The sequence below is a fragment of the Drosophila elegans genome, unplaced genomic scaffold (genome assembly GCF_018152505.1).
Source record: "Drosophila elegans isolate 14027-0461.03 unplaced genomic scaffold, ASM1815250v1 contig_149, whole genome shotgun sequence".
Classification (NCBI taxonomy): Eukaryota; Metazoa; Arthropoda; class Insecta; order Diptera; family Drosophilidae; genus Drosophila; species Drosophila elegans.
In genome coordinates this window covers 26,510,390-26,535,903 of record NW_024545513.1, presented here as the reverse complement: position 1 = coordinate 26,535,903, position 25,514 = coordinate 26,510,390, and the positions used below count along the sequence as shown (strand labels likewise).

Here is a 25,514-nt window from a genome sequence, read left to right as displayed (position 1 = left end):
ATTCTTTGATTAAGAATTTCTGCTTACACCACTGTGACTATTGACGACTGTTTTTGGATGGTGGATGGCGATTGGTGGCTCTGTGGGAATGCGAGTTTCACATCTATTAAAAACAGTAATTGTGAAAACATGGGTTTCACATATATTTAAATCCTTACCGCTCCGCTTGAATGTGTTGAATGCGAATTTGCGTGTTTTGTCTGTTTAATGACCGGATAACAATCGTTTTTGATATCGTTGTGAAGTTTTATGTTCTCAATCCATTGGCACATTAAAACGCATTTAGCCTAGTGTAATTTTTATAGACATACCGATACCTAACGATATTTTATCAGTGCTACCACTACCACACCTGATTTTTGAAGTTTTTGCAGTTTTTGATTGCATTCGACAAAAAAAATCTTTCGCATAAAAATGACCGAAAACAAGAGAAAATGCAGTATATTCTGTTATGCTGTTGACTTTGTTTTCGTTTTGACGAGCCACAGCTGTTCAGATCAGCTGAAATCGGATGGTGAATGTGCTCTGTGGAAATCGGAGTTAAACATTTGTTGAAATTTCCAACCGTTTCCAACGGATGGACTGCGTGAAAAGAGGGCATAAATATCGGCAAGAAACGTGCGACTTGGATCGTAAATTCCACCGTCAAGAAATTACCGGGAAATTTTTGTCCCGAAAAACCTTACGAACCATCTTTGAAAGAGAGTGTGAATGGTGCTCTGTGGGACTAGGCTATTAGTCCATAGTTCGTGTTCGCTCTCATCCCAAAGGTGTTCGATACCCGATATCGTTGAGTTCCAGTGCGCAGGCGCAACGACCGAAGATGAAGAAGGGCAATTCTGGAACCAGTGGGTCCAATTAAGCGGTTCCCGAACCGAACTGGTTCGGACTCGAAGCTAGACTTAGCCCAGCTAGTTGGCATTGTATATTTCATGCAGCTCGTTAACTTTCACTTTGGTTACAAGGGGCGGAGACAAAGGCAAAAGCAAAGGCAACGGATTATAACAGCAGTAGCAGGATCTAATCGGGATCGGAATCGGGATCGGGATCGGAATCCGGGAGTGATGTGAACAATAAAGACAATGACAATGCCTTCCAAATACGAGCGCATATTGAGTGACTGCAGGGCGAAGAACGTGCTGTGGGAAGATCCCGATTTCCCCGCCGTTCAATCGTCCGTCTTTTACTACCAGACGCCACCGTTTACCTTTCAATGGAAACGGATAATGGATCTAGCCGACAATGGGTCTGCATCGGGATCAACATCTGCATCGGGATCTGCATCTGCATCAGCATCTGGATCTGGACCAGTCTTCCTCAACGAGACGGCCGAGTTTGATGTGGTGCCCGGAAAGATGGGCGACCGCTGGCTGGTCTCCTGCCTCGGCCTGCTGAGCTCCTTGAGGAACCTCTTCTACCGGGTGGTACCAGCCGACCAGACACTGGCCAGTGCCCACGGCGTCTTCCGCTTCCGCCTGTGGTGGTGCGGCGAGTGGGTGGAGGTCCTGGTCGACGACCGCCTGCCCACCATTAATGGACGGCTGGCCTTCATGCAGCCGCAGTCGTCGAACTGCTTCTGGGCTGCCCTGCTGGAGAAGGCCATCGCCAAGCTGCACGGCTCCTACGAGGCCCTCAAGTACGGCACCCGCTCCGACGGCCTCACCGACCTCCTCGGCGGCGTCGTCCGCCAGATGCCGATCCTGGCCGACACTGTCCGGCCGCAGACGCTCAAGGAGCTGCTGACCACCACATGCATCGTGACCTGTCTGGCGGACACGGGTGCCTCCGTGGCCAAGAAGAACGTCGCCGAGCGAATGCCCAATGGGATACTGGTGAACGTAAACTATAGGTAAATAGGGCACCTGCTCTTGCTATACCCGTACTCCTTTAAAAGTATGTAACGCTTTCGACCCTACGAAGCATATATTCTTCATCAGGATCAAAAGCCGAGGCGATCTAGTCGTGTCCGTCTGTCTGTCCGTCCGTATGAACGTTGATACTATAACTACAAAAGCCAGAGATTCACAGCGCAGCTTTCGCCCACAGACAGCAAAAGTATGTCATGATATATAGGCTATGCCAGTTGTTAAGCTGTTAATTTTAACTCAATAGCAATATTTTTTGACTCACACAAAAGTGTTTCAAATCGTAACATTATTTCAGAAGTTGGTAGCATAAATTTAAATTTTTAAAACGTTGATATCCTGGAAACTGTAAAAACCAGAGATTTGGGATTAAACACGCGAACACTAGTTTTGCTTACGAAGCGCAAGATGAGAAATAGAAGAGGGAAGTTGTAAAGCTTATTCCACAACAATATCTTTTGAATAATGTTCCCAATAGAACCATTGTTTCAGAAGTTGTTAGTATAAATGTAAATTTTTGGATGCTTAAAAACTCGTGGTGAGCTTGCTCGGCAGATTGCGCCACCCAAAATTCGATGGTTTTTTGGGGCATATTTATTTTGAAATATTATAGATAAGCCAAGAATCGGGTATATAATGGTCGGGGTACTCGACTATAGAGTTCCTTCTTGTTACGATTTTTAGATTTGCAACTTACATGGGCCAAAAACTATTTTATTACTTTTCAATAACATTTTCAATCAAAAAGTTTATTGACTCAGAGTTAGAAGTTTATTTCGATTCCCGAAAGTAATAGCACCCATTCATAGAATTTCATAACAAGTCACGGGCTCATCTGAAGTTTCAATAATTTATATTTTCCTGTTATTTTTGGCCAATGGGCTACTGGTGAGCATTAATTATAGGTTAAAATAGGTGCCAAATTGATATTATTTATTTATCACAAAACTAATCAGTAAATCATAGGAAAATAAAACCAATTAGTATTTAAATATTTGGCGAAACTTTTAAGATAACAAACAAGAAAGAACGCTGTAGTCGAGTTCCCCGACCATTATATATCCGTTACTCAGCTAACAAATTTCAAACCAGAAATTCCCTAACAATACAATCGGGGCTTAGGTGGCGCCATCTGTCGAACTGCATGGCCAACACTAGAAGCTAAGAGCGTGCAACACCCCCACCCCCCGGTAACAGTTCTTTCACTTTGTATCTCTCCAATAGCAATCACCAGGCCCTATTTAATGAGCATAGAAAAGTGCTTTGCAGGCAGAGCAGCGGCAAAGCGCCGGCAGAAGACTTTCTAACTCAATAACGTCTAAAAGAATAGCCGAAACACACATATGCAGTCCAATAACTAATCTCTACCATGTCTCAGAGTGCCATGACAGACTTTCGCGATTTGTGTATTTGTGAAATAAACTGCGTAAGAATAACTAGAGTCTGTATGTCAAATCCCAAATCTCTAGCTTTTATAGTTTCCGAGATCTCGACTTTCATCCGGACGTAAAGACAGACTGCCATGGCTGATCCTGATCCTGATTAGGAACGAATAATTAATTTTTGTCAGATGTTTGTATGGATGAGAGAGCGAAGGATATAACAAACATATATATATTCTTGATCAGCTAGGGACTTGAAACTTTCGCTATAGTTTCTGGGTCAAATTTCAATGTTTTTTAAAGAAATGTTTTTGCATATAGCTTTTTTTGGGCTAATATGTTTTTCAACGATTTTGGGCCCAAAATAGGAACATTTTACGGTAGTAAAGTGAGCTCATAGCATCCTGTGAGTAGTATACAAATATTTAATGCATACTCTTTGCGCAATGCTCGCTTATTTGGCAGCCATGTCCGTCCGTCTGTCTGTCTGTCCGTTTGTCCGTTTCTACGCAAACTAGTCTCTCAGTGTTGTTGCTATCTGCATAAAACGTTCCCAAGTGTTGTTTTCCTATTTTAGGAAGTGTATTAGTCGGAACGAGTCGGATCGGAGAACTATAGGAACAATCGGGGGGAAAAAATAATGCTGTTTTTGATATTTTGTTTTTGTAAGTTTTTCGATTTTTATGCCCTTGCAGTCAGAAGTTTTCAACGCAGTGAAGGAGACATCTCCGACCCTATAAAGTATATATATTCTTAATCAGCATCACTAGTAGAGTCGATCTAGCCATGTCCGTCAGTCTGTCCGTCTGTCCGTCCGTTTCAACGCAAACTAGTCTCTCAGTTTTAAAGCTACCTGCATGAAACTTTCCCAAAAGTTGTCTTTCTATTGCAGGTAGTAAATAAGTCGGAACGAGCCGGAACGGACGACTATAGCATATAGCTCCCATAGGAACAATCGGAAACATAAATTTAAAAAAATTATAACTTTGATGTTTTTTAATTTTTTTGTTAGTTCTTCGAGATATAGTAATGGTTAAATATTTCAGAATTACGGTTTAAATTTCATCAAAATCGGACGACTATAGCATATAGCTCCCATGGGAACAATCGTATAGCTGCCATAGGAACTATCGAATAATTAAGCTGCAGATCATCATAGTTTCAATGTTTTTAAACATACACGCAAGTAAATCATAATTTTTACGTTTTCAAGAGTATTTAGTTCTTGAAATAGCTGCATTTCGGCTTGCCGAAGTTTGCTTTCTTTCTTGTTAAATATATGTTAAATAATATAATATAATATAATTCGTGACTAAGATGTTTTAAAAATTTAATTTTTGCAATTGCTGCAGGCCATATAAACTTCAGCTTCCTTTGCATCCTCTTATGTTATATATTTAATTAAAAAACACTATTTCCTATGTTCCGAGAATAGATATTGTTATCCCGAACATAAATGAACATAAATCCACGACATCTGAGTACAATATACTTGAACTTACCGAACACTTGCAGACTCTCCAGCCTGGATAAAGTGAAGAGTCTGATGGGGGACTTGGTGCAGCTGATCTGCCTGAAGGACACGTTCTCGAGCAAGCCCTTCGGAGAGAAGACGCACTTCCTCGGCGACTGGTCGCCGTCGTCGAAGACGTGGGAGCGGGTGTCACAGGTGGAGAGGGCGCGTCTGGTGCGCCTGCTGGCGCCCGGCGAGTTCTGGATGTCGTTTGCCGACTTTGAGGAGATCTTCACCACGATGGAGGTGGTGTACCTGGACACGGAGACGGCCAACGACGAGGAGATGCTCAAGAGTCGGCCTCTCCACTGGAAGATGAAGATGCACCAGGGCCAGTGGAAGCGGGGCGTCACGGCCGGCGGCTGTCGCAACCACGAGTCCTTCCACATCAACCCCCAGCTGCTGGTATCCGTGCAGGAGCGTCAGGATCTGGTGGTGGCCCTCAACCAGCACACGGCCGTGGAGCCCAAGGTCATCGGCTTCACGATGTACACATGGGACGGCGACTACGGGCTCAGCGAGTGCCTGCAGAAGGACTTCTTCAAGACGCACGTGAGCTTCCTCAACTCGAACTACGGCAACACGCGCCACGTCAGCTACCACACGCACCTGGAGCCGGGCCACTACGTGCTCATCCCCACAACCTACGAGCCGGCGGAGGAGGCCCACTTCACGGTCCGCATCCTGGGCACCGGGGCCTTCCGCCTCTCCTGCCTGGAGACGCAGACCATGATCCTGCTCGACCCCTTTCCGGCGCTCAAGAGCTCGGAAGCCGGTGGTGCGGAGCGGTGCGGCGGCGGCGGCGGCGGGCAGAAGACCAAGAGCGTGTGCCAGTACGAGCCCGTCTACATGCAGCTGGCCGACGAGAACAAGACGATCAACTGCTTCGAGCTGCACGAGCTCCTGGAGGCCTGCCTGCCCAACGACTACATCAAGGGCTGCGCCAACATCGACATCTGCCGCCAGGTGATTGCGCTGCAGGACAGGAGCGGCAGCGGGCGCATCACCTTCCAGCAGTTCAAGACCTTCATGGTCAACCTGAAGGCCTGGCAGGGCGTCTTCAAGATGTACACCAAGGAGAAGGCCGGCATCCTGCGGGCCGAGCGCCTGCGCGACGCCCTCTGCGACATCGGATTCCAGCTGAGCACGGACATCATGAACTGCCTGATCCAGCGGTACATCCGCAAGGACGGCACCTTGAGGCTGAGCGACTTCGTGTCGGCCGTCATCCACCTGACCACGGCCTTCAACCAGTTTCACCTCAAGAACTACAGCCAGGTGAACGTAATTGAGGTGCACCTGCACGACTGGATAAAGAGCATACTGAGTTGCTAGGCATCCGCTTGATTGACATGGTTTCCAACCTTTATACTTCTGAACTCTTTTTACCCCTTTCTTACCCCTTCGTTTTCTTCTATAAGTTAAAGTATTTTTTCAGGAAAATGAGTGGAACAACAGCAACTACTTTATTGTGAACCAGAGATTCAGAGAAACCCCTCGTACTCAAGACCTATTTGATGTTCTTCGATTTGGCCAGATAATGTAATGCGGCTGCAGGATTATTAACTACTGAGAATTTTATTTATTGTTCTTATGGCTACAATTAAACGAGCGCTGAAGGCGATACGTGTTCAGAGTATTTTCAAAATGCATGTTTGTTTGTTCACTTTGTTCCCAGCTTGAGAATAGGGATTCCGAATTCCAAGGTTAGTCCGTATGCAGATACAATAGTGTGCCCTTCCGATCGGCGAAATCGAATTGCGCGGTTAGTTAGATTATCTGCCGTATGGCGTATAGTTAAGGTATTTATAAAATAAGTGTGTGTACAAGTACAAGCAATTAATAGCGACGCGAGTATTGTGTGTGCATATAGTACACTAGCGGATGTAATCCATAGTAGGCTTAAAACGTAATTGCATGTGCGTGGGTCTATATGGCTTATGGCTTATGGCTTACAGTTGACAGTTTAAAATTCATATAGGTCGAGTTTGTCCCTTGTTGTGAAATGTAACGACTCTGGTCCGGGATTAAAGTTCCGATCAAGAGTTCCGATCAAGAAGTGTCCTCATGAGACCAGGCAACAACCCACGCATGTGCTTCACCTCTTAACATAGTCTAAAATATCAGCGTGTGATCATTACCATCTGTAGTGTGTGGTGGACGACATGACCGCCGAGGGTCCTCCCAAGTGCCTCCGATTGTAATTTACAAGACGCCACTCAAGTGTTCCCCAATTGACATTGCGTTTACATGGATGTTCCGTTCTGGGAGGATGCATCGCTGATGCGCCGGGAGAGCGTCGTCTTGCGGTTGATGGACTTGGAGTGGCCGTTCTGGTTGGAGTGGTTCGATCCGGCACTGGTCGGGGTGTCGTTTGTCGACGAGTCCATGGTCCGCATCGCAGACCGCTTCAGGGATCCGGTGACCTCATGTGGCTCCTGGTAGCCGGAGTCCATATCATCATGGTAAGAGTCCATCAACGGCGTGGGGTCCTCGTAGTCGTAGTCAACGAAGCCATTGTTGTCGAAAGACTGAAAGCAGGGGGACGTGAAAACAAATTTAAATTCCAGTTATGAAATTTATTTATTGCCTTTTATTTATTTATAACACAAAAGTATCTCCCAAGTAGGAAAGTCCTGAAGATCGAAACTCCAAAAAGATATTATTGCAAATAAGACTAAACCAATACATTTTCTGAAATTTACTCAATGGCTCCGTTGTAGGAAAAAAAAAATTTTTTTTTTTTTTGCAATATAATTATTTTTATTATAAATATCTTTGCTGCGACGTATAACATGTATCTGTTGCTTTAATTAACCTGTTTTTCCGCTACATCAGGAAGTTTTTCAGCTTGTGCTTTTTGAAGAAAAATCAAATTTTTTGGTATCCAGCCCGTTTCGTAACCGTTATCCTTAACCGGTATTAACTAATCAAAACCGAAACCGGAACCGAAATAATTGGCTTTTTGCATGACCAAAACCGTGACCAAAATATATAGAAACCGAAACATTTGTACCGGTTCTGCTAACGTATTCTTAAAAAAATAATACGTAAAAAGTCATAGCAAATCCATATGTGAGATCCTGCAAATGTTTTCCTTTTAGAGGATTTTTTTTACAATACACATCAATAATATTGCTTTTAAATTTCCCTTTCTTTGAGTAAGATTTGGTTTAAATTCGAGGAAAATGGGCAGGAAAAGCAAAAAGACGAACTATTGGATTTGTTAACAAGCTTGGACTGTCAATATATGGATATTACGTTCATGTTGGTCCAGTGTTGCCCTTGGATTTCCAGCAGTTCAAAAAATTTTCGGTAGTCTTTTGGGCTGCTGCTGAAATTTCAGCAAGATAACCTTTTATGGAACAGCTGATGAACAACTGACCGAATTCAGACTATTATTCTTAAAATCAAAGAAATCCAAAAAGGTACCGACAAAAGTACATATGTATATATATTGGCGGAAAATTAAGAATCAGGTGAAAGGAAACGATTTCGAGACAACAAAGTTTGAATTTACTGGATCAATATGAAGATCCGAGTATATATGTATATTGTTCCGTATGAACTTAGAATCCACGGGTATGCAGCTTGATAAATGGGATCGATAACAGATCGCAGATTGGTCTAGCTATAAAATGTTGTACATTTTTATATGATAAACAGAGTTTGGCTAAACAAGTTTTTAGTGAAAATCTGACAATTACTTAGAAGGTTTCCAAGCATAGTAACAAGCCTTGGCTTTGTACAACATTTTATTTCACAGGACCTTGAGTAGCGGAGTATTCGGGCCTTGACTTTTTTGTTTTCTTTTTTTTGTTTGTCTTGCAAAGGGTTTTTAATTTTTAACCAACAATTTGCAACACAAAAAAGAAGACATTTCCGAACCTAAGTATAAAGTGTATGTACATATTGTTGATGAGCTTCACTAGAGAGTCTAACTAGTCATCTCCGTCTGTCCGCCCGTCTGTCCGTCCGGTCTACGTAAACTAGTCTCAGACTTAGTTTTAATCCAAAATCTTCCTAAAAATCTTCGTTCTATTAAAGGTAGGACTATGTCATGTTCCATTAGAAACAATTTATACAAATACACTCCAATATATAGTAATGGTAGTATAGTACTATTTAAGAACTACGGTTTTAATTTTGTAAAAATCGGACAACGACATCATATTGCTGACATTGGAGCGATCAAAAAATGCATCGGAAAATCTACATAGATCGCTTCATTGTTTTGAAACGTATTTTAGTTAGTTTATAATAACATCCTAGCCTCCCTTCTACATACTTGTAGTTGCAGCAGTATCCCCCGATCCTTACCTTGACAAACGACTGCGAGTGCTTCTCATAGCCGCGGAAGACTTGGCCGTGGGACTTGCCGCGGTAGTCGACCGACTCGTAGTGCCCGTCCTGCGAGTTCTCGATGATGAAGTGCCGGGTGCCGTGGGGCGTTAGGGTGGCCCACAACAGACGGCTGTCGTTGACCAGCTGGCTCTGGAGCAGATCCCGGCTGTTGGCCGTGGCGCAGGGATAGAGGATGCCGCCGGATGTGAAGGCGTTCGACTTGGTGGCCTCGCCCAGGGCGTTGATGGCCGTCTGCTTGATGTTGGTGTCGTGGTACGAAAAGAAGGAGCTGCGGCGGGCAGGAAAGGGGAATCGCTATGAGCAGAGAGCACAGGACTAGAACCGCCTGAATACTTACTCTCGACATCTGATGACGATGAGGGCCAGGAAGCAGCCGAACACGAAGATCCCGATGCAGGACGAGACGAAGAGCCACATGTTCTCCAGGCTCTTGGAGTCGCTTCTGACCAGCTCCATCAGCGCATTGCCGCTCTCGTTGTGCTGCATCCCGTGGCCACACATGAAGGCGGCGAAGCACGGCTGCGACTCATTGGAGGGCAGCAGGATGTCCACGGTCGCCGGCTTTGAGATCAGGAAGGACGGCAGCGGTGGCGGCGGCATCGAGAGGATGAAGTCCGGCGGCGGGCCCGCCAACTGGTCGCAGCTGCCCACACAATTTCCGAGGAGTATGTTCATTTCGAAGCTGAAAGTATCCAGAGCGGACCAGATGAGTTGCACCTGCCTTCTACGAGCCAATGGCGAACACCTATGTACCCACTCTACTCGGGGATTCATGTGTATCTGGGATTCGTGTGTTTGGACTCACAGCACTCTTTTGGGGGTAGGTTTTGCTCTGGTAACTACTAACTGAATCTACCACTGGCCGCCCCGTAACTATTAACTATTAACTTTTGCGGCCCATTTTACTGTTTAGTACTTAGTGGCACTGCCTAAAGTCTAACAATTAAAAGTTCCTGTCTTTGGCCAGCCGAATCCTTTGAATACACAGATACAAACACAACAAATCATTGAAAATTCCATTACATCGTGAAAAAAAATGTTTGTGGACTCCCCGATTCCCCGCAGTGGTCGAAATAAAGCGGAGCAAGTAGGAATTGTGTAAATCACTTAGCCAGATATTAATAATAGCCCATTGACAAAAAATAAAACAGTTTCAAACCTCTTAGCACACTGCCTTGACTTGCGTCAAGGAAATCCCAGTCAGAACTGTGTGGCAGTAACTATCCCAAAAACACGACTCTCCATCAGAAATGCGCGCGCATCTTGGCCCGACATAGAAATCCAAAAGGTTTGTCCAAACTTTGAAGCCGGTTAGTGCTGTGCCATTGGACACACCCAGGCACACTCATTCATGGGTATATCCCTTAAAACGATATTGAGTATTTAATTTGTAAACTACTATACTACTTTACTTTTATCCAATAAAATTGATACGATTTCTATTCATCTTAGAAGTGAATGAAGAATTTAATTTAGGAGATACCAGAACAAATACTCTTGTATTATATTTATATATATATTTACACTTAAGCCTAAGAACTAAAGCTTCTCTTCGAAAGGATCCAATTTTCTTAAAACACATGAACTTTTGAAAAGTGCAGATAGCTCTTATTATTTTTGTTCCCCAACAGAGGGTGTTATTATTTTAGCCAGAAGTTTACAACTTAATTAAGGAGTCATTATCAACCACAAAAACTTAAACTTAGCAATTAAACCGTCCATAGGCATTTGAAGTCCAGATATATGACAGAAAACTCAATTTATGAGAGCCTCATGTGTTATCTCAAAAGAACCTTTTGGACCATGACTCAATCTGCGAATTTCTGCTAAACTGTAATAATCGATCGGTTGGCTACTGGAGATAAAATATTGATCACATATGAGAACGCATATTGGCTTTTCAGCAATTCAACAAAAATGTTTAGTAGCTGCTAAACTTCTGAAATTTCAGACGGTTTAATTTGTATGGAACAGCTGACAAAAATTCTGCATTTCAAAGATTCAGTCTATTAGATAGTACATGTTCGTATGTTCGTATATGTTTAAAAACATTGAAGATTTTTTTAAATTATTCTCCAGTTCCTACGGCAGCTATATGATATTTTTTCCGATTTGAATAAAATTAAAAGAGTAAATCTGAACTGTCAAATTTCTTTGGACTTAATACCAAAGAAATTTAAAAACAAGAAAAGAAGCAAACTTCGGCAATCCGAAGTTTATATAATAAATATATATATATAATTAAATATTTTTTACAACATCTAATTATTATTATTATTACGATGATTTTCAGCTCAATTATTCGATCGTTCATATGGCAGCTATATGATATTGTTTATTGATGTGAATGAAAATGAAAGCGTAGTTCTGAATTGTTAAACCATTAATATTTCCAGACGAAATAATAAAAAAAATACAAAAATGAAAAGTTACATTTTTTTTAAGTATTTTTAAAAGTTTTTATTTTGTTAATTCTAATGGGAGCTTTCTGTTATAGTCAACCGATTTTAATCAAATTAAAACCGTTATTCTGAAAATTTAACCCATTACTATTTGTTACAACAAGTATCTTCCGACTCTAATACATCGTTCAAAATGGATGTTAACAACATAAAAGTTCGGAGACACTGCCGTTATAAAGACTAACATCCCACGCAGCGAATTACCCTTGGGAAGATGGAGTTGTCCGTGAGCTCGATCTGAATACAACAAAGGATACAAATTGAAGACCAGCAAATAGGAGTCAATCGCAACGACATTGAGGATCGTTGTGGGAATAAAAGTCCACAATAAGGGCTGCTATACCTATGTAATTTCTTAATGTTATAACTATTAATTTAAATTGATTTTTTTTATAATTTGTATGGAAACCTCTGTGATCTGAATACCATAATTAATTGTATTGTATTCGGAAGGAACAGATCTAGGCACTCTAGGTAAAAAGCAAAGCCAAGCTAGTTATAAGAAAATATTAGAAAAAAAAAAATAAGGCAGCCTTGAACATTATTGAAAACAGGCAGAATATGTAGTTCATATTATGAACACTACTTATAGTAATTAGCAAGAAATGACAAAACTAAGCGAAATCGAATATTATGAAGCTAGCTTCGACAAATCAAACTTTATATGCGCAGCTAAAATAAAAATGTGTTCCGACTTATACATTAATTTACATTTTTGGTTCATATACTTTCGGTCCAAACAATAGCTCAAATTTTCGGCATTCTTTTTGTATACCTGGCCATTTCGTGGTTCATACATTTGGTCATATCTTTTTTTTTAAAGCAAGCGAAGCTCAAGAATTCGCGATTCTGTTTTTCGTTTCTTTTTTGGACTTGTAAGGAAGTTTAAGTGAAGTTTCTTTAGCATTCCCATAGCTTCAAGCAGCTCGGCTGGGGAGCCCTTGATATATTAGTCGCTTTTGACTTTCAGTCGCACTGACAACCTGTGGCAGTATTCCTCGCCGCCAACCATACAGTAGACGACGGAAGACGTGCTTAAAGCCCCTTCTCCTCCGCAAGCTCCGTAAGCCGCCAAGTCCTGTCCTTGACGTTCAATGTCCAGCTTACGCAAACTCACTGCAACTCTGCATTTAAAGGACAAGCTCATAAGATGTGCTTCCAGTCCTTACTTAGATCGCCACATGAGCATGCCCCATGTATCCGGTACTAAATTGTTAGTCACCCGTCGTAGTCCCCCATAATCGTGCCATCTGTCCTGCCAATCCCGCAAAAAGCATTCATCTATCCGCACCATTCTTTGCTTTTAGCTTACCCTTACAAGGTCTTTTAATAGCAGCCAAATCAAACGGGGAGCTCCAGCAAGCACCTGCAGGATTGGCCTTTGGTAGGCAATTAGTCTTGGTGTACCATACTGAGGCACCATGAATCCGGCATACTACATATATATGCTCCGCCTGGCTCGAGGACTGAAACCCAAGTCGACTCGAACCACCCGCGCCAAAGCTCCAACGATGCGATGTGCCTGAAGAAGTTTATGCGCTCGCCGACTGTGAGGCGTCAGCTGTGTGACCGTCAGCTGTGTCAAACGGCAAATTTCTATTTATTTATTTATTCGCCAATGGATTAATCCTCATCTGGCTTATCAGCTCATTTAAATTTAAAACTAAATATTAATTTAAAAATATTACCTTAGCAATTGCCTAAGCACATTCTTCTTGGATCTCCAACCCAATCGAATACTTGGTGGCAAAGAGTTAAAAAGTCGTAAAGCTCTTAAGATTTTTCCCGTATGTTTCCATTTAAAGTCACCATTAAGCAGCATTTCCACCAGCAAGAAGGCTCTGGTGAACACTGCAACAACAATTTTCGCTCCCCACGCTTTATGAATGGATATTATTTGCGATTATTGTATTTCTTGCTGTGTCATCGATCAGAATATCCCTAATAAATGGGCCACTGTTTGATTCTTCCGTCCGCCTGCGACTTAAAAAAATATTTTAGACGCTTTTCCAGGGATTCAGTGCGATTTCTCTTACGAAATGTTTCCAGTCCTTCTTAGTTCTCAGGATAATTTGTTTGTAATCGGCTGAGGCACGCCTCAACCCAATCGAAAGCCACTCAGTCGCCTCCTCGTCTCCTTTTGAGCTGTCGGGCGCTCTGCCAAGACGCCAATATGTCCATTTTACACATATGTTTGTACCAAGTAAGCGTTAGAAAATATCCAAAACGAAAACTTGGACTTGTGAACCTATGGCTGCAAAATGGAATGACATAACAACTTGGCAGCACTGTTTGGCCACGTTTGAGCACAATCGGAAAAAGTTTAAACGGCGAACTACTCCAAAGAATGAGAAAACGTTTCTATGGGACAGAAACATGGCATACGTAAAGCAGTAGGCAATATGCAGTTTATAAATGCTGAAAAAGCATGAAAAAGTTGTGACGAGGGTACGTTGTATCTATCGGGCAAAAAAAAAAGGCTAGGAATACTTTAACAACCTTCATTAAAAAATGTGTACAAAATTCGGCAAGGTCTTAAAAACCAGTCTTAAAATTATGAATTTCCAAAAAACTTAAAAATTTATGCAATTTATTAATGTGCTCGTGTTATCTAATTCTTAAAACGTATTGGTTGATCACAGCTCGAACTATTACATTAAAATAGCCAATTAAGTAGGATTAAGTTAATAAACTGCCCACATATAATAAGTCGACACATTACAGAAGTAAGATATGTTTTAAAAACTATATATAAAGTCAACATGTATTTTTACATTTATATGAGTTAGAACCCGTAGGTGGTAACTTTTTTAGCAGCGTACTAAAATAACAAAACTGAATTCAAGTTCAGCCTATATATTTTGGATCATAAGATTATAAGAGTGTTATTTTTTGTCAGTGTAAGTCATGACGACGCCGACTATCAGAGCAAAAACGGTGAAGCCCTGAGCCGCGATTCGAGTGCGCATCATCAGCTGCGACATCTTGCGATTGCCAGTGCGAAAGTTGTATAGGCCGGCTGTGAGAGCCGCTGTGGTCGCCAGGCATCCTGCATCCAAAATAACGCACAATCGCAAAAATAAATATTTGTTTTGTTTACATAACCCCCGCTATGCTGAGCGGCACAACTCACCCAGTGGAACCAGCGGGTTCTCCTTTATCTTGCGCTGAAGCTTTTCCTTTGTCGTTTCCACCTCGACAACCGGTCCCAGGTCCTGGCGCAATTGTATCCAATCCAATTCCTCCTCGGGAAGGGAGACTTGAATTTTGTTTGACATGTTGCTGTTGTTTCTCGTTAAAAGATGGCAAACTACAAACAAAATCGAATTATATTATTGAATTAGAGATGAGCGAGAACCATGTTTTTCTACCCGTGACACAAACAGAAAACCGTGCGTTCACACTAAGGATGCGAAGACGCAGCTGTTTTTGATAGTAATTGTGGTTACACACTGTCACTTTTAGCCATTCAAAAAACTCTAGATTTCGTAATCGTTGAAAACGACAGTTGTTTTAATTTTTACTAAAAAGCCATGATAACTTTGTAATATACTAGTATCGCAGCACGCGTTTTAAAAGTCTATTCACACAGGTTGCTTTTCTGCAACAGCGACCCAATTCCGCAACAGCAGCTTTTTTCTATCAGAAGTAACATACATGTGCATTTTGGACCAAGTCAGCTGTTTAAAAGGCAATGTAATTAAATAAACAAATGTCAATTTCAATATATAAAAGATTTGGGAGGTATGGACAGTCATTTGACCTGAGGGACAACAAGCTTGACGACCTACAAGAGGTTTCCGCGCTCATAGTTATAGGAAATCCAGCAGGAATCATATCATTTATAAAAGGCTAACACCAATGGATACATCATAAGCTAAGGAAAAATTGCATTTAATTTTGCGTTGACATTCATTTCTTTGTGGGAAAACTCCTTACTCTCTTACACCACGATAGAACTAAAAAAAAATACATATTGGGAATTTTTTACAAAAAACTATAAAGAATATTCAAATTTGGTAGAAAGATCTTTATTATACAACTCTTAAATAATGTTACAATATTTTTTCAGAGCTTTTCAAAACAAAATTGCGTTTTGGCTGTAGATTTCCATAGACGTCTTTTTCTGATAGCCCTCCATGGCCGGTAAGGTTTCTCCTGCAATTAAAAGGTTTGGGTCATGAAATAAAAAATTTTCAATTTAGTATAATGTACGTACGTACGTACGATTTTTTTAAAATCAATTTCTGCAAAAATGACATAATTAAAAAAAAAAAAAAAAGAACGATAAAAAACCGCTTCGAGCGGTTTTATAACAATTGTAATTTGCAATATAAAACAAAAACCCATACGTACTTCCATAGAGAAAGTATTGTTGAATATGCACAAAAAATTAGATGTGATTTCAGTAATTTTAACGCAAAATAGATATAGAATATTGCGCCATCCTTGCATAAAAACTCAGCTTCTTTAGTGGTGGCACTATCGAAATATCGTTATAAATCAGTATTTTCCGGTATTTTTTCTAAAAATTGTCGGGGCGAATGATTTTTAATTGCTTTTATTTATCGCATTTATTTTAAATGCGGCATTTAGCTTTATGGGATTCCCTGTGTAAATAAATGCGCATTGGGCTAAATGCGTTTTAATGAGCCAATGGAATCCGGCTAAAATATCCCAAACTTCAAGAAAACAAATTATAATGTTACCAAATGCTGAGCAGCTGCTCCAAAGACCATTATTAGAAGCGCGGGGCGGTACCCTACAGCGCGCTTGAATAGAGCAGAAGGGACTATTGGAATTAGGTCAGTTAGAAATGCGCTAAAAAATTTTAAAAATTCCTATCGTGGTGTAACTTTTTTAATATAGTATATACATATACTGGTATAATAGTTTTTATTGGAACCGAGAACACGTCTTGTATTTTTCAAAATCAGTAATACAAATTATATTACATAAATTAAAAGTATTTTTTCTTTAAAATAAAACTGGCTTTTCAAAAAAAGAACTACAAAATTTGTTTTTTGGGTTTTGTGCCCCCACTAATACTTTTACACATAGCTGCATTATCATTATTTTAACATGCCTCTCTTTTTAAAACGGGAGAGAACGAGAGAAAAAAAGAGAGGGAGAGAGAGAGAGAGCTGGGAAGTACAGTCAGACGGGAACACAAAATGAAAATGTGTATGTAGCAGCCGCGACTATGTATGTATTACACGTATATTCTTGCGTATGTATCAATGTGTTTGCATTGATGCATATCGTTTTTGTAGAATTCGTATGTCAAGCGTACATGAATATGTACATTATAATAAATTTGGGATGCAAACATATGTACATACAAGAGTGTTTAGATAAAAATAAAATATGTTTAAAATAAATTTCGCATTGCTATGCTCAAAGGTTCGCTTGCAGATTTTGTAAAAGCAAAACGCCAACCTACTTATGTACATATGTATGTATAGCATTTGCGTGTATGTACATATGCATACATACAGTTTTGTATTTTTCCCACACTGCTTAGTTGGTATGTATGTAAGGAGGGGAGAGGGTGCGAAGCGTTTATGTACAATCTCGTGTTTGTTTGTAGGTGTGCACGAAAGTAACAAGCCAAAAATGTTATAAGGCCTTTTCCCTCCACCACGTGTATGTACATATGTATGTATCCACCGCCCAGAGAGAGTGTACAGTAAACCCAAGCGAACTCTCTCACGAAACGCGTCCAGTCCAGTCCCAGTCCACCAGCAATTGAGATTGAACAGGGCTCTCGCTCTCCCGCTCTCCTGCTCTCTCCCGCACACAAACACACCGTTGCGCATACAATTCAACGCATACAGAAGTTTCGTTTGGATTTTGAAGCACAGTAAGGCAGAGACGGCTATTCAATTCAATAGCCTTTGCATTCGTTGTTGGTACTCTCTGTGTGTGTTTTCAATCAGGCGAGCGGCGCGCGTACGAACCTCATATTTTCCGCATTGATACGATACCAACAAAACACAGCGATACGACTCAATAAAGCAGCCTATGCAGCGCTGTTTGTTTATTTTTTACAAGCTAAAAACAAACGACAAAACAAATCAGCTAGCCGCCCGCGTTCGCGTTTGCTTGGCGCTGCAAAAACACGCGTTTCGTTTCGTTGCCGTGCGTTGCGTTGGGAATTTCAAAATTCAGATTTCAAATTAGCGTGTGCCGTGTTCCTTTTCCTTCCCACTATCGTGCACACACATTCGTACGTATACATACATACGTGCAATAATCAATACAATACGAAGTACAACAAACTGCGTAGAACAGTATTAAAACTGGCTTAAGACTCGACTCCTACTTACGTTGGTGTGCGGTGCGCGTTTATACGTTTATTTGTACAAGAAGGGACGAAAAGTGGTCAATTGAGTTACTTTTTAAGACTGGCAGTGAAAAAGCATTAAAAAGGGAACTAACTAAAGCCAATCCGCGATTAAACCGTTCGGACCCGATCCGATACCTCACATAGTTATGGAACACTTTCATCAAATACAGGTAAGCTTGTGTGCAGGTATACGGCATTTTATTTAAGCACCAACACTCACACGTACTAACACAGTCACAGCGGCGTTGTTGTATGGGTTGCCGCGTTTTCGCTAAACTTACTTTACTTTTCCCGCCATCGGTGGTATATTTAATAAAGACAATGCATGTATTCGCACAAAAGAAGCTTTAACCATTGCCCGGATATTTCGGCACCTGACAGGGCTCTTTGCTGCAGTGGAAATTTTTGAAAGTCTGGTAAGGCTGTGTACATGATGAATTCATACGTACATACATATGTACATATGTGCGTGTATACATATGCTTTGCATATTTTCATTCGGTCGCTTTGTTTTAGGTAAAAAGTAACTAATGCACTAAGAGTACGCCTGTGTGTAAGTATGCATACAAACAAAAACGACGCTGTACAATCAAAATTTTATTTTGCGTGCGCATCTAAGTCCGCCATTTTTCTTAATAGTTTGTATAAATATACACAAATATATTTATACCAGAGTCGTGAATAGTTGCAAACACTTGGTTGTAATATTATTAAATTTGTTTAAATATGCTGCCAAGTGTTGCCGTAATGCGATGTGCGCACGTTTGCTTGTATATATATGCAAAAGTATGTACATATGTATGTCTGTATGTGAAAACCTAAATATGAAAAACAAATCACAACTTGCGTAATCTGAAATTGGCTATTTTTCCCCCAATGTGTGCATAAATACATTTGACTTAAATATGTATGTACATACGTGCGAATACTTGCTATGCAAATATTTATGCGCATACCTATTTATTATTTACTTACATATGAGTGTATGTATATATGTTCATACATTTGTATTTACTCAGTTGTCTTCTTTTGTAATATACACATACATATAAACTTTTTTTTGGGGGGTATGCCCTTATGTTAGAAAAATTATTTTTGTTTTGCTTTCGAGTTGTCGTGTATTGCAAATAAACAAAAAAACACGCTATTTTCAGCTTATAAATAATTGAGTGCGGATCATTAAACACCGACCATTCATGGGCTTGCTGTGACGCCCTGGTTCTAAACTCTAGGCCCTGGTACGGAAGCAAAAATGAACGTTATCCGATTCGATTCAGAAGACGGAACCAGTGCGATTTCTTCTTCTTCCCATTAGTAGTTCCATAACCATGCCCGATTCATGTAAAAGCTTTTATCTCTGCGTAAACAGCTGGTGAGATACTTGTAAACAAATCAAGTAAGAACACTAAGGTCAAGGACAATAATAATGAGATAAAAGTGGACAACTAATCTGCGGTAACTTTAAGCTATGTATCTGAAAATGTACAATGCCTTTTTATACGAACTTACGCGGATACAATTGTTGAAAATTTGTACAAATTGAATGTATACCAATTATCTACATGTTTATTTACATGTTTTACAACGTCACTGAAAAATACAAAGTAAAAAGCACGCCCTTAATCTATAATCCAATCTATCCGCTTTGGGAGCGGAATAGGATTTGATTTAGGATAGATAGATTTTAATTCAATATGCTCGAAATTACAAATATCTTAGGCTTGGCCAGAACATTGTATCTATTACAGCATCACTAGGAAAGTCGGTATAGCCATGTCCAACTATACCGTATGCGAGATAAGTTTTAAAGTTAAACTATGTCAAAAAACCGAATCGGTCGGATGACTACAGTTGCCATATGCCATAACGTTTGGTTGTTTTCAAAGAAGTTTTCGTATATCTCGCCGTGTTCTTGGACCCATCCTTTGATATAATCATATCCTATAGCAGCTACTTAAAAACAAAATTCATTGAACATACATAATATTTGTTTATGATTTTTGGTTTTGTGTAAAAATAAAGAGGGAACGATATGTTGCAGTGGGCGTGGTCACGTTTTGAAATAAACTTGCGCTTCGTAAGAATAACTAGAATCTGCATGTCATATTCCAAATTTCTAGGGATAGACGGACATGGCTAGACCGACTCGTCTATTGATCCTGATCAAGAATATATACAAATTGCAGGGTCGAAATCGCTTTCCTCTAACTGTAACATACTTGCCAACGAATACAATAACAATATATTAATGTACATGTTCATAGAGGTAAATTTCAGAAAAGTACGCTGACTGCAAGTCTGTATCTGCAGATTTCTTACCTTATTAATAAATAGGTCGATGTCGATTTTGGCATTTAAATAATTGTTGGTGTAAAGTCGTGAAATAGATTTTCTTTAAATCGAAACAGACACTTGTCCTCGAGTTGGTTAAATAATTGCTGACTAATAATTCGAAAAGTCAGTTAAAAAATTTTGTTTTAAACTGCGGGGCTACCATTACTGAGGGTTTTAAGCTTTTGTACATATCTTGACTTTTTTGAATTCTATAATGCCGCGGATCGGAAAGCTTTGTAAAATCAAGCATAAATAGTAACTTTCCGTAATTGTTTGATCACAACAAGGCTCAGGCTCTTGAAATAGGCCTTAAATTCCTTAATCCAGTCTATTTGGATGGTCACTTGTCAGGCAACTCTTGACCCACCGTTCTGATCTTATTGGGCACTTTGGGCACTTGGTTTAGTCCCCTTTTGGGAGAAAAAGAACTGGAAAAGAGTTAGGTTCACATTCTTCTGTCGCCAAGAAATATCCTCATTCCCGTTCGAATTTAACTTGTAGTCTTTTGATGCACCGTACTGTTGTTATGTTTTACTTAGTTGCATTTACTAACCCATTCACACCCCGATACTTACATCAATGCTCACTATTATTATGTTAAGGACTATCTTAATAATTAGTGCGATGCTAGACAAGGGGAGAATGCTAAGACTCGAAAACTTGTAGTTTAGACGCAATGACTGGCATCGCACTAATAATGATAATAAACATCACCAACCAACTATTGATCAGCAAACAATTCAACACTATCAGCAGCAACTGGCTGCTCAGCAACAACAACAAGTACAACAGCAACAGTTGCAACAGCACCAGGTGGTGGTGCAGCAGAATCAGCAGCAGGCGCATCAGAACAGCTCCAACACCACAGCCGGCGTGGGCACCCAACAGCTGTTCACATACAAAATGGCCAGCAGTTTTCCGAATCCGGCCACGACGATGGCCCAGGTGGTGGCCACATCGAACGCCGCTGGCACCACGGGATACGACTACCGTCTAAATATGGCCCAGGCCGCCGCAGCAGCCGCCGTTCCCGGCTCCCAGTGGTGGTACTCGGCCGCCAATCAAGGCCAGGTCGATGCCAACACTGCCGCGCAACTGCAGCACCAACAGCAGCAGCAGCAGCAGCAGCAACAGCAGCAGCAGCAGCAGCAACAGCACCAGCAGCAACAACAGATGCAACAGCAGCAACAGCAACAGAACGTCATCAATTCTGCCGGGGTAAGCTAGAATCGCCAAAATTGGTTATATCCTCCGTTATACATGATTTCCATTTTCACCCCACAGAGCCCAATGATCAGAGGCAAGGCAGATGCCAAGCCCAGGGGCAGAATGACCGCCTACGCATACTTTGTACAAACTTGCAGAGAGGAGCACAAAAAGAAGCACCCCGACGAGACCGTGATATTTGCGGAGTTCTCACGGAAGTGTGCCGAGAGGTGGAAGGTGAGTAGCACAGCAAGCAAACAAGCCTGGACAGGGATCCTTTTTTAATGACGGTACTCTTTCCCTCAGACAATGGTGGACAAGGAGAAAAAGCGCTTCCACGAAATGGCCGAGAAGGACAAGCAGCGATACGAGGCGGAAATGCAGAACTATGTGCCGCCCAAGGGGGCGGTTGTGGGACGCGGCAAGAAGAGGAAACAAATCAAGGACCCCAACGCTCCAAAACGTTCATTGTGAGTTCGTAGCAAAATCAATTACCCTATCATCAAACGCACAAATGTGACTGCAAGTCGACCAAGCAATGGATCAATAATGTTCTTCTCCCTTTTGCCGTCAATTGTTAAACAAAATACAGGTCTGCGTTCTTCTGGTTCTGCAATGACGAAAGAAATAAGGTAAAGGCCCTCAATCCCGAGTTCGGAGTTGGCGACATTGCCAAGGAGCTGGGACGTAAGTGGTCGGATGTGGATCCCGAGGTCAAGCAGAAGTACGAGTCGATGGCAGAACGGGACAAAGCTCGATATGAACGCGTAGGTTTGCGTCGAGGCGTTTGCTTTGGATAGCTAACTGACATCTGATTGCCATTGCAGGAGATGACCGAGTACAAGACGAGCGGGAAAATAGCCTTGTCCGCACCGTCGATGCAGGCGTCGATGCAGGCGCAGGCACAGAAAGCCGCGTTACTTGCCGCCGCTGCCCAGCAGCAACACCAGCAGCTGGAAGAGCAGCACGACGACGACGACGGCGATGGAGATGATGACGAGAACCAATAGGTTTAGCAGTAAATACTCTTCACTATTTATACACACAGTCGTTGTCACGAAGGAGAAATGAGGAATGAGAAATGATGACGTTGGTTGATCTATTATCAGGTTGACCAATGTGTGTTGAATATATATTTATATATATAAGGGTGTTCGTTTTAGAGGTTCAGTTTTCCGGCAACAGAAAACTCACAATTAGTTCCGATCTGACAAAGTTATTAAGAATCGTGTTTTGATTAAAAACTCTAACAGTCATGGTGGAAACTTTCTCATTTTTAAAGCAGGTCCATTGAAAGCCAGAACCTTGCGTTTTTGTGTATTGGAGCTCTTGTGAATCTCGAGTGCTTTTTCACCTCGAATATGTGGTGTTGGTCTCTTACAGAAATATTTTTTAACCAAAGCCCAGCTATAAATCCAAGTACCACATAAATCTCTTGAACTTTCAGAAGATTTAAAATTAACCGAAGAACCGAAGAAAAGTAGGCTACGAAAACATTGTTCCTGAACTCTGAAAAACTGTATTCCGAAACAACACGAAATCTTAAGAGATTCTGTGGCACTAATGGATTTTTCAAGCGATTTGCAAACCAGCTGAAGAAATTTTACAGATTGCTGTGATCGGAAAACCAAAGCACAAATTGTTTTTTTTTTTTTTTGTGGGAATTTGATTGTTATCGGGAAGTGGAACCTCTAAAAAACTCCTATTATATATATGTAAATGCATATATATAAATAATATATAATTTTTTTTTTTTAACATAAGTAATCAAATTTCCATGAATTATGAAGATAAATCACAAAGAAACCTTTTATAAGTTCTATGTTAAGATGAATACGATTAAGTATGGTTAGATTAAAATGACATTAATCTGTTTGCAAACCTTATTTGTGCTTCAGTGCTAAGTTTCTCCTAAAGTAATAAGAGAATTATTTTATAAATTGAAGAAATTCATCATCATGTCATTCGTTCTCAGCAACTATGAAGGTTACCACTACATTTATAAATATTGGTACATATTTCCCATTTATTAAACTTAGATTCACCATAATGAAACTACAATTAATGCGTTTACTCATTCGAGTTTATATGTCCCTAACAGAGAACAAACTCAATGAAACGTGATAATGTCAAATACTTAACTCAGTGGCGGGTGATATCTCGATATATATATATATTTTTGCCTCTCTACATGCGTGTTATAACGTCGCACGTATCTGTAAATTAATAATCATTTTGTAAAACCGTGTAATTTAAAAAAAAATATTGCAATTTTAAATTCATTTGATATATTTAATTTTTTTCATTTCCGTGTTCAGTTTGCGATTTTTGAATTCAGATCCTTGGAGAGATTTGGGTTTGTGTTCGCTCATGTGTAAATATATACATCAATTATAAGAGCCACGATCATAAGATTCTGAAAGTTAAACTTAGTTTGTTCAACGTGTTGAGGAATGAAACAACCAAAACGCTATCGGACATTGCAACAATTGTTGACTTGGCCATGTACATACTATTTGAAGTATTATTTAGATGAGACTTACGTAGAAATTAACGAGAATCGAGAGCACGTTTAAAAAAAACCCTCATAAAACAGTAGATTTCATCAGGACTGCAAAGTAATGTAAACTCCGTAGAAAATTGAAAGGGCGAAGTTAAAAATAGATTTTACGTCGGCCTCAAAGCCAAGGTTCCAGGCACCAAACGTGCTTATGCGAATATGAAGAGGGACATGCTCCTGCCCATGGTCAATGGTTAGTCCAGCCACTTGGTCGGAAGCATGTTCCTCTTTATACAGCGTGTATAAGCTAAGTAGTGGTAGGTTATAACGTGATAAGAGAGGAGCTGAAACTATTACTATGGATGCGTCGACGGTCAGTTAACCAAGACAAATCTGGCTGTACCCCTAACTTCGCTCTCCCCACGTTATGAGTACGGCATACATATGTATGTATTTATAAATTTGTAGCATGATTTTAATAGAGAATAACTCGCCACCGAGATTATATTCATAGAAGTGTCTAGGCTAAACCCTTAATTCATAATTTTCTACAAATTGACGGTAACCCCTCATTATAAATTACTATAAAAATTCCAGTTTTCCCCGTGCGCTTGTTATAAGAACTAATCTAATATAAAATAAACTTTTAGAAATGAGATTCTTTTACATGGAATAATGATGTGATCTTTAAATCCATTTGTCTTTATTATTCTTTTTGAGTAATACTTGGTTCATATTAGATTACGAACTTTTATGTTATAACCCTATAAACAGCTTTAGCTTTTATATTTGATAGACACCACTCGGAAGACACCCTGACCGAGTTCCTAAACTTAAAATGTGTGAATTAATTTAGCGATACTATAGTAGCGACTAAGAATTTGTTTTTTTTTCCTAAGAATTTACACAATACTGTAAAAATAGTTTGAAATAAATTTAATTTAGCTAGATGTACGCTTGTAAAGGCAAATCTGAGAACATTTGTTATGAGTTGATTTGCGTACGTAGTACGTAGAGAGGTTTCAGGGGAGTCACCGATCTAAAAAAAAAGTCTAATATCTATCAATTTGAATGTTCGTACAAACTTGCCTCTCGCTTAGACTAAATCTAGATCCTGCTATTTTTTTCATCCCCATAATATACTTAACAAACTCCAATTTAAATTAAAATCCCGAGCCCAAAAATCTTGACGCGAAACAATTTAAATTTACATTTCGGCCATCTTAGTTTTTGTTAACCAAAGGTTAGCAATTATTTAAAAGTTCGGTTACGCTTTCACATCTGTCCAAAATCCCAACCGTTCTGTTGTGTTCCGTGTGCTTTGTGTATCACTAAACTTGGCAATTTTGATCATTAAAAGGTAAGTTGAATACATTTAGCTTCCTTAAGGAAGCTTTAATAAAACAGTTTAGTATTTACAGGTAAATTAGGTGACCATGCAGTGTGGAATCATTTTGGGTTAACAGTTTTTTAGCAGAACAGTCAATAGTGTCTTGCAAATATCAATACAGACCATATACAAACCGGCGTTGAAATAA

General features: G+C 40.3%; 4 protein-coding genes and 1 long non-coding RNA gene across 8 annotated transcripts; 2 read left to right on the top strand and 3 right to left on the bottom strand.

Annotated features, from left to right (window-relative positions):
* Positions 1-867: 867 nt before the first annotated feature.
* On the top strand, positions 868-6,408 carry LOC108141617 (calpain-C). Its single transcript, XM_017265083.2, has 2 exons — positions 868-1,849; positions 4,763-6,408. Exons 1-2 carry the CDS (start codon positions 1,083-1,085, stop codon positions 6,093-6,095), a joined length of 2,100 nt encoding a protein of 699 aa, XP_017120572.1. The 5' UTR covers positions 868-1,082; the 3' UTR covers positions 6,096-6,408.
* LOC108141618 lies at positions 6,297-10,381 on the bottom strand. The gene is made up of 4 exons (XM_017265084.2): positions 10,285-10,381; positions 9,463-9,807; positions 9,081-9,393; positions 6,297-7,291 (listed from the first exon to the last, which is right to left on the bottom strand). The coding sequence occupies exons 2-4, from the start codon at positions 9,798-9,800 to the stop codon at positions 7,007-7,009; spliced, it is 936 nt and encodes a 311-aa protein (XP_017120573.1). The 5' UTR covers positions 9,801-9,807; positions 10,285-10,381; the 3' UTR covers positions 6,297-7,006.
* A 3,779-nt stretch (positions 10,382-14,160) lies between these two features.
* On the bottom strand, positions 14,161-14,944 carry LOC108141620 (HIG1 domain family member 2A, mitochondrial). The gene is made up of 2 exons (XM_017265086.2): positions 14,721-14,944; positions 14,161-14,636 (listed from the first exon to the last, which is right to left on the bottom strand). Exons 1-2 carry the CDS (start codon positions 14,863-14,865, stop codon positions 14,473-14,475), a joined length of 309 nt encoding a protein of 102 aa, XP_017120575.1. The 5' UTR covers positions 14,866-14,944; the 3' UTR covers positions 14,161-14,472.
* A 658-nt stretch (positions 14,945-15,602) lies between these two features.
* Positions 15,603-19,071, bottom strand: LOC108141614. 2 transcript variants are annotated; one of them, XR_001774249.2, is made up of 2 exons: positions 18,912-19,071; positions 15,603-15,745 (listed from the first exon to the last, which is right to left on the bottom strand). It is a non-coding gene; the product is annotated as an uncharacterized LOC108141614 (long non-coding RNA). The 2 variants fall into 2 exon arrangements; XR_005977693.1 differs by lacking the exon at positions 18,912-19,071 and adding an exon at positions 18,218-18,326.
* Positions 17,449-24,946, top strand: LOC108141613 (high mobility group protein DSP1). Of its 3 annotated transcripts, none has more exons than XM_017265080.2 (6): positions 17,449-18,106; positions 21,027-21,488; positions 21,555-21,713; positions 21,783-21,946; positions 22,069-22,243; positions 22,304-24,946. In XM_017265080.2, exons 1-6 carry the CDS (start codon positions 18,083-18,085, stop codon positions 22,484-22,486), a joined length of 1,167 nt encoding a protein of 388 aa, XP_017120569.1. In that variant the 5' UTR covers positions 17,449-18,082; the 3' UTR covers positions 22,487-24,946. The 3 variants fall into 3 exon arrangements, with proteins under 3 accessions (XP_017120569.1, XP_017120568.1, XP_017120567.1); XM_017265079.2 differs by having other exon boundaries at positions 21,024-21,488; XM_017265078.2 differs by having other exon boundaries at positions 21,003-21,488.
* The last annotated feature ends 568 nt before the right edge of the window (positions 24,947-25,514 follow it).

Excerpts from the sequence above, each read along its gene's own strand:
- LOC108141620 (XM_017265086.2), bottom strand. The coding sequence starts at position 14,865 with ATGTCAAACAAAATTCAAGTCTCCCTTCCCGAGGAGGAATTGGATTGG. Across the intron at positions 14,637-14,720 it reads GAACCCGCTGGTTCCACTGG|GATGCCTGGCGACCACAGCG; the intron begins GTGAGTTGTGCC and ends TTTTGGATGCAG.
- LOC108141617 (XM_017265083.2), top strand. The coding sequence starts at position 1,083 with ATGACAATGCCTTCCAAATACGAGCGCATATTGAGTGACTGCAGGGCG. Across the intron at positions 1,850-4,762 it reads CTGGTGAACGTAAACTATAG|ACTCTCCAGCCTGGATAAAG; the intron begins GTAAATAGGGCA and ends GAACACTTGCAG.
- LOC108141613 (XM_017265078.2), top strand. The coding sequence starts at position 18,083 with ATGGAACACTTTCATCAAATACAG. Across the intron at positions 18,107-21,002 it reads AACACTTTCATCAAATACAG|CAAACAATTCAACACTATCA; the intron begins GTAAGCTTGTGT and ends ACTATTGATCAG. Across the intron at positions 21,947-22,068 it reads AACGCTCCAAAACGTTCATT|GTCTGCGTTCTTCTGGTTCT; the intron begins GTGAGTTCGTAG and ends AACAAAATACAG.
- LOC108141618 (XM_017265084.2), bottom strand. The coding sequence starts at position 9,800 with ATGAACATACTCCTCGGAAATTGTGTGGGCAGCTGCGACCAGTTGGCG. Across the intron at positions 9,394-9,462 it reads ATCGTCATCAGATGTCGAGA|CTCCTTCTTTTCGTACCACG; the intron begins GTAAGTATTCAG and ends TGCCCGCCGCAG. Across the intron at positions 7,292-9,080 it reads ACTCGCAGTCGTTTGTCAAG|TCTTTCGACAACAATGGCTT; the intron begins GTAAGGATCGGG and ends CCCTGCTTTCAG.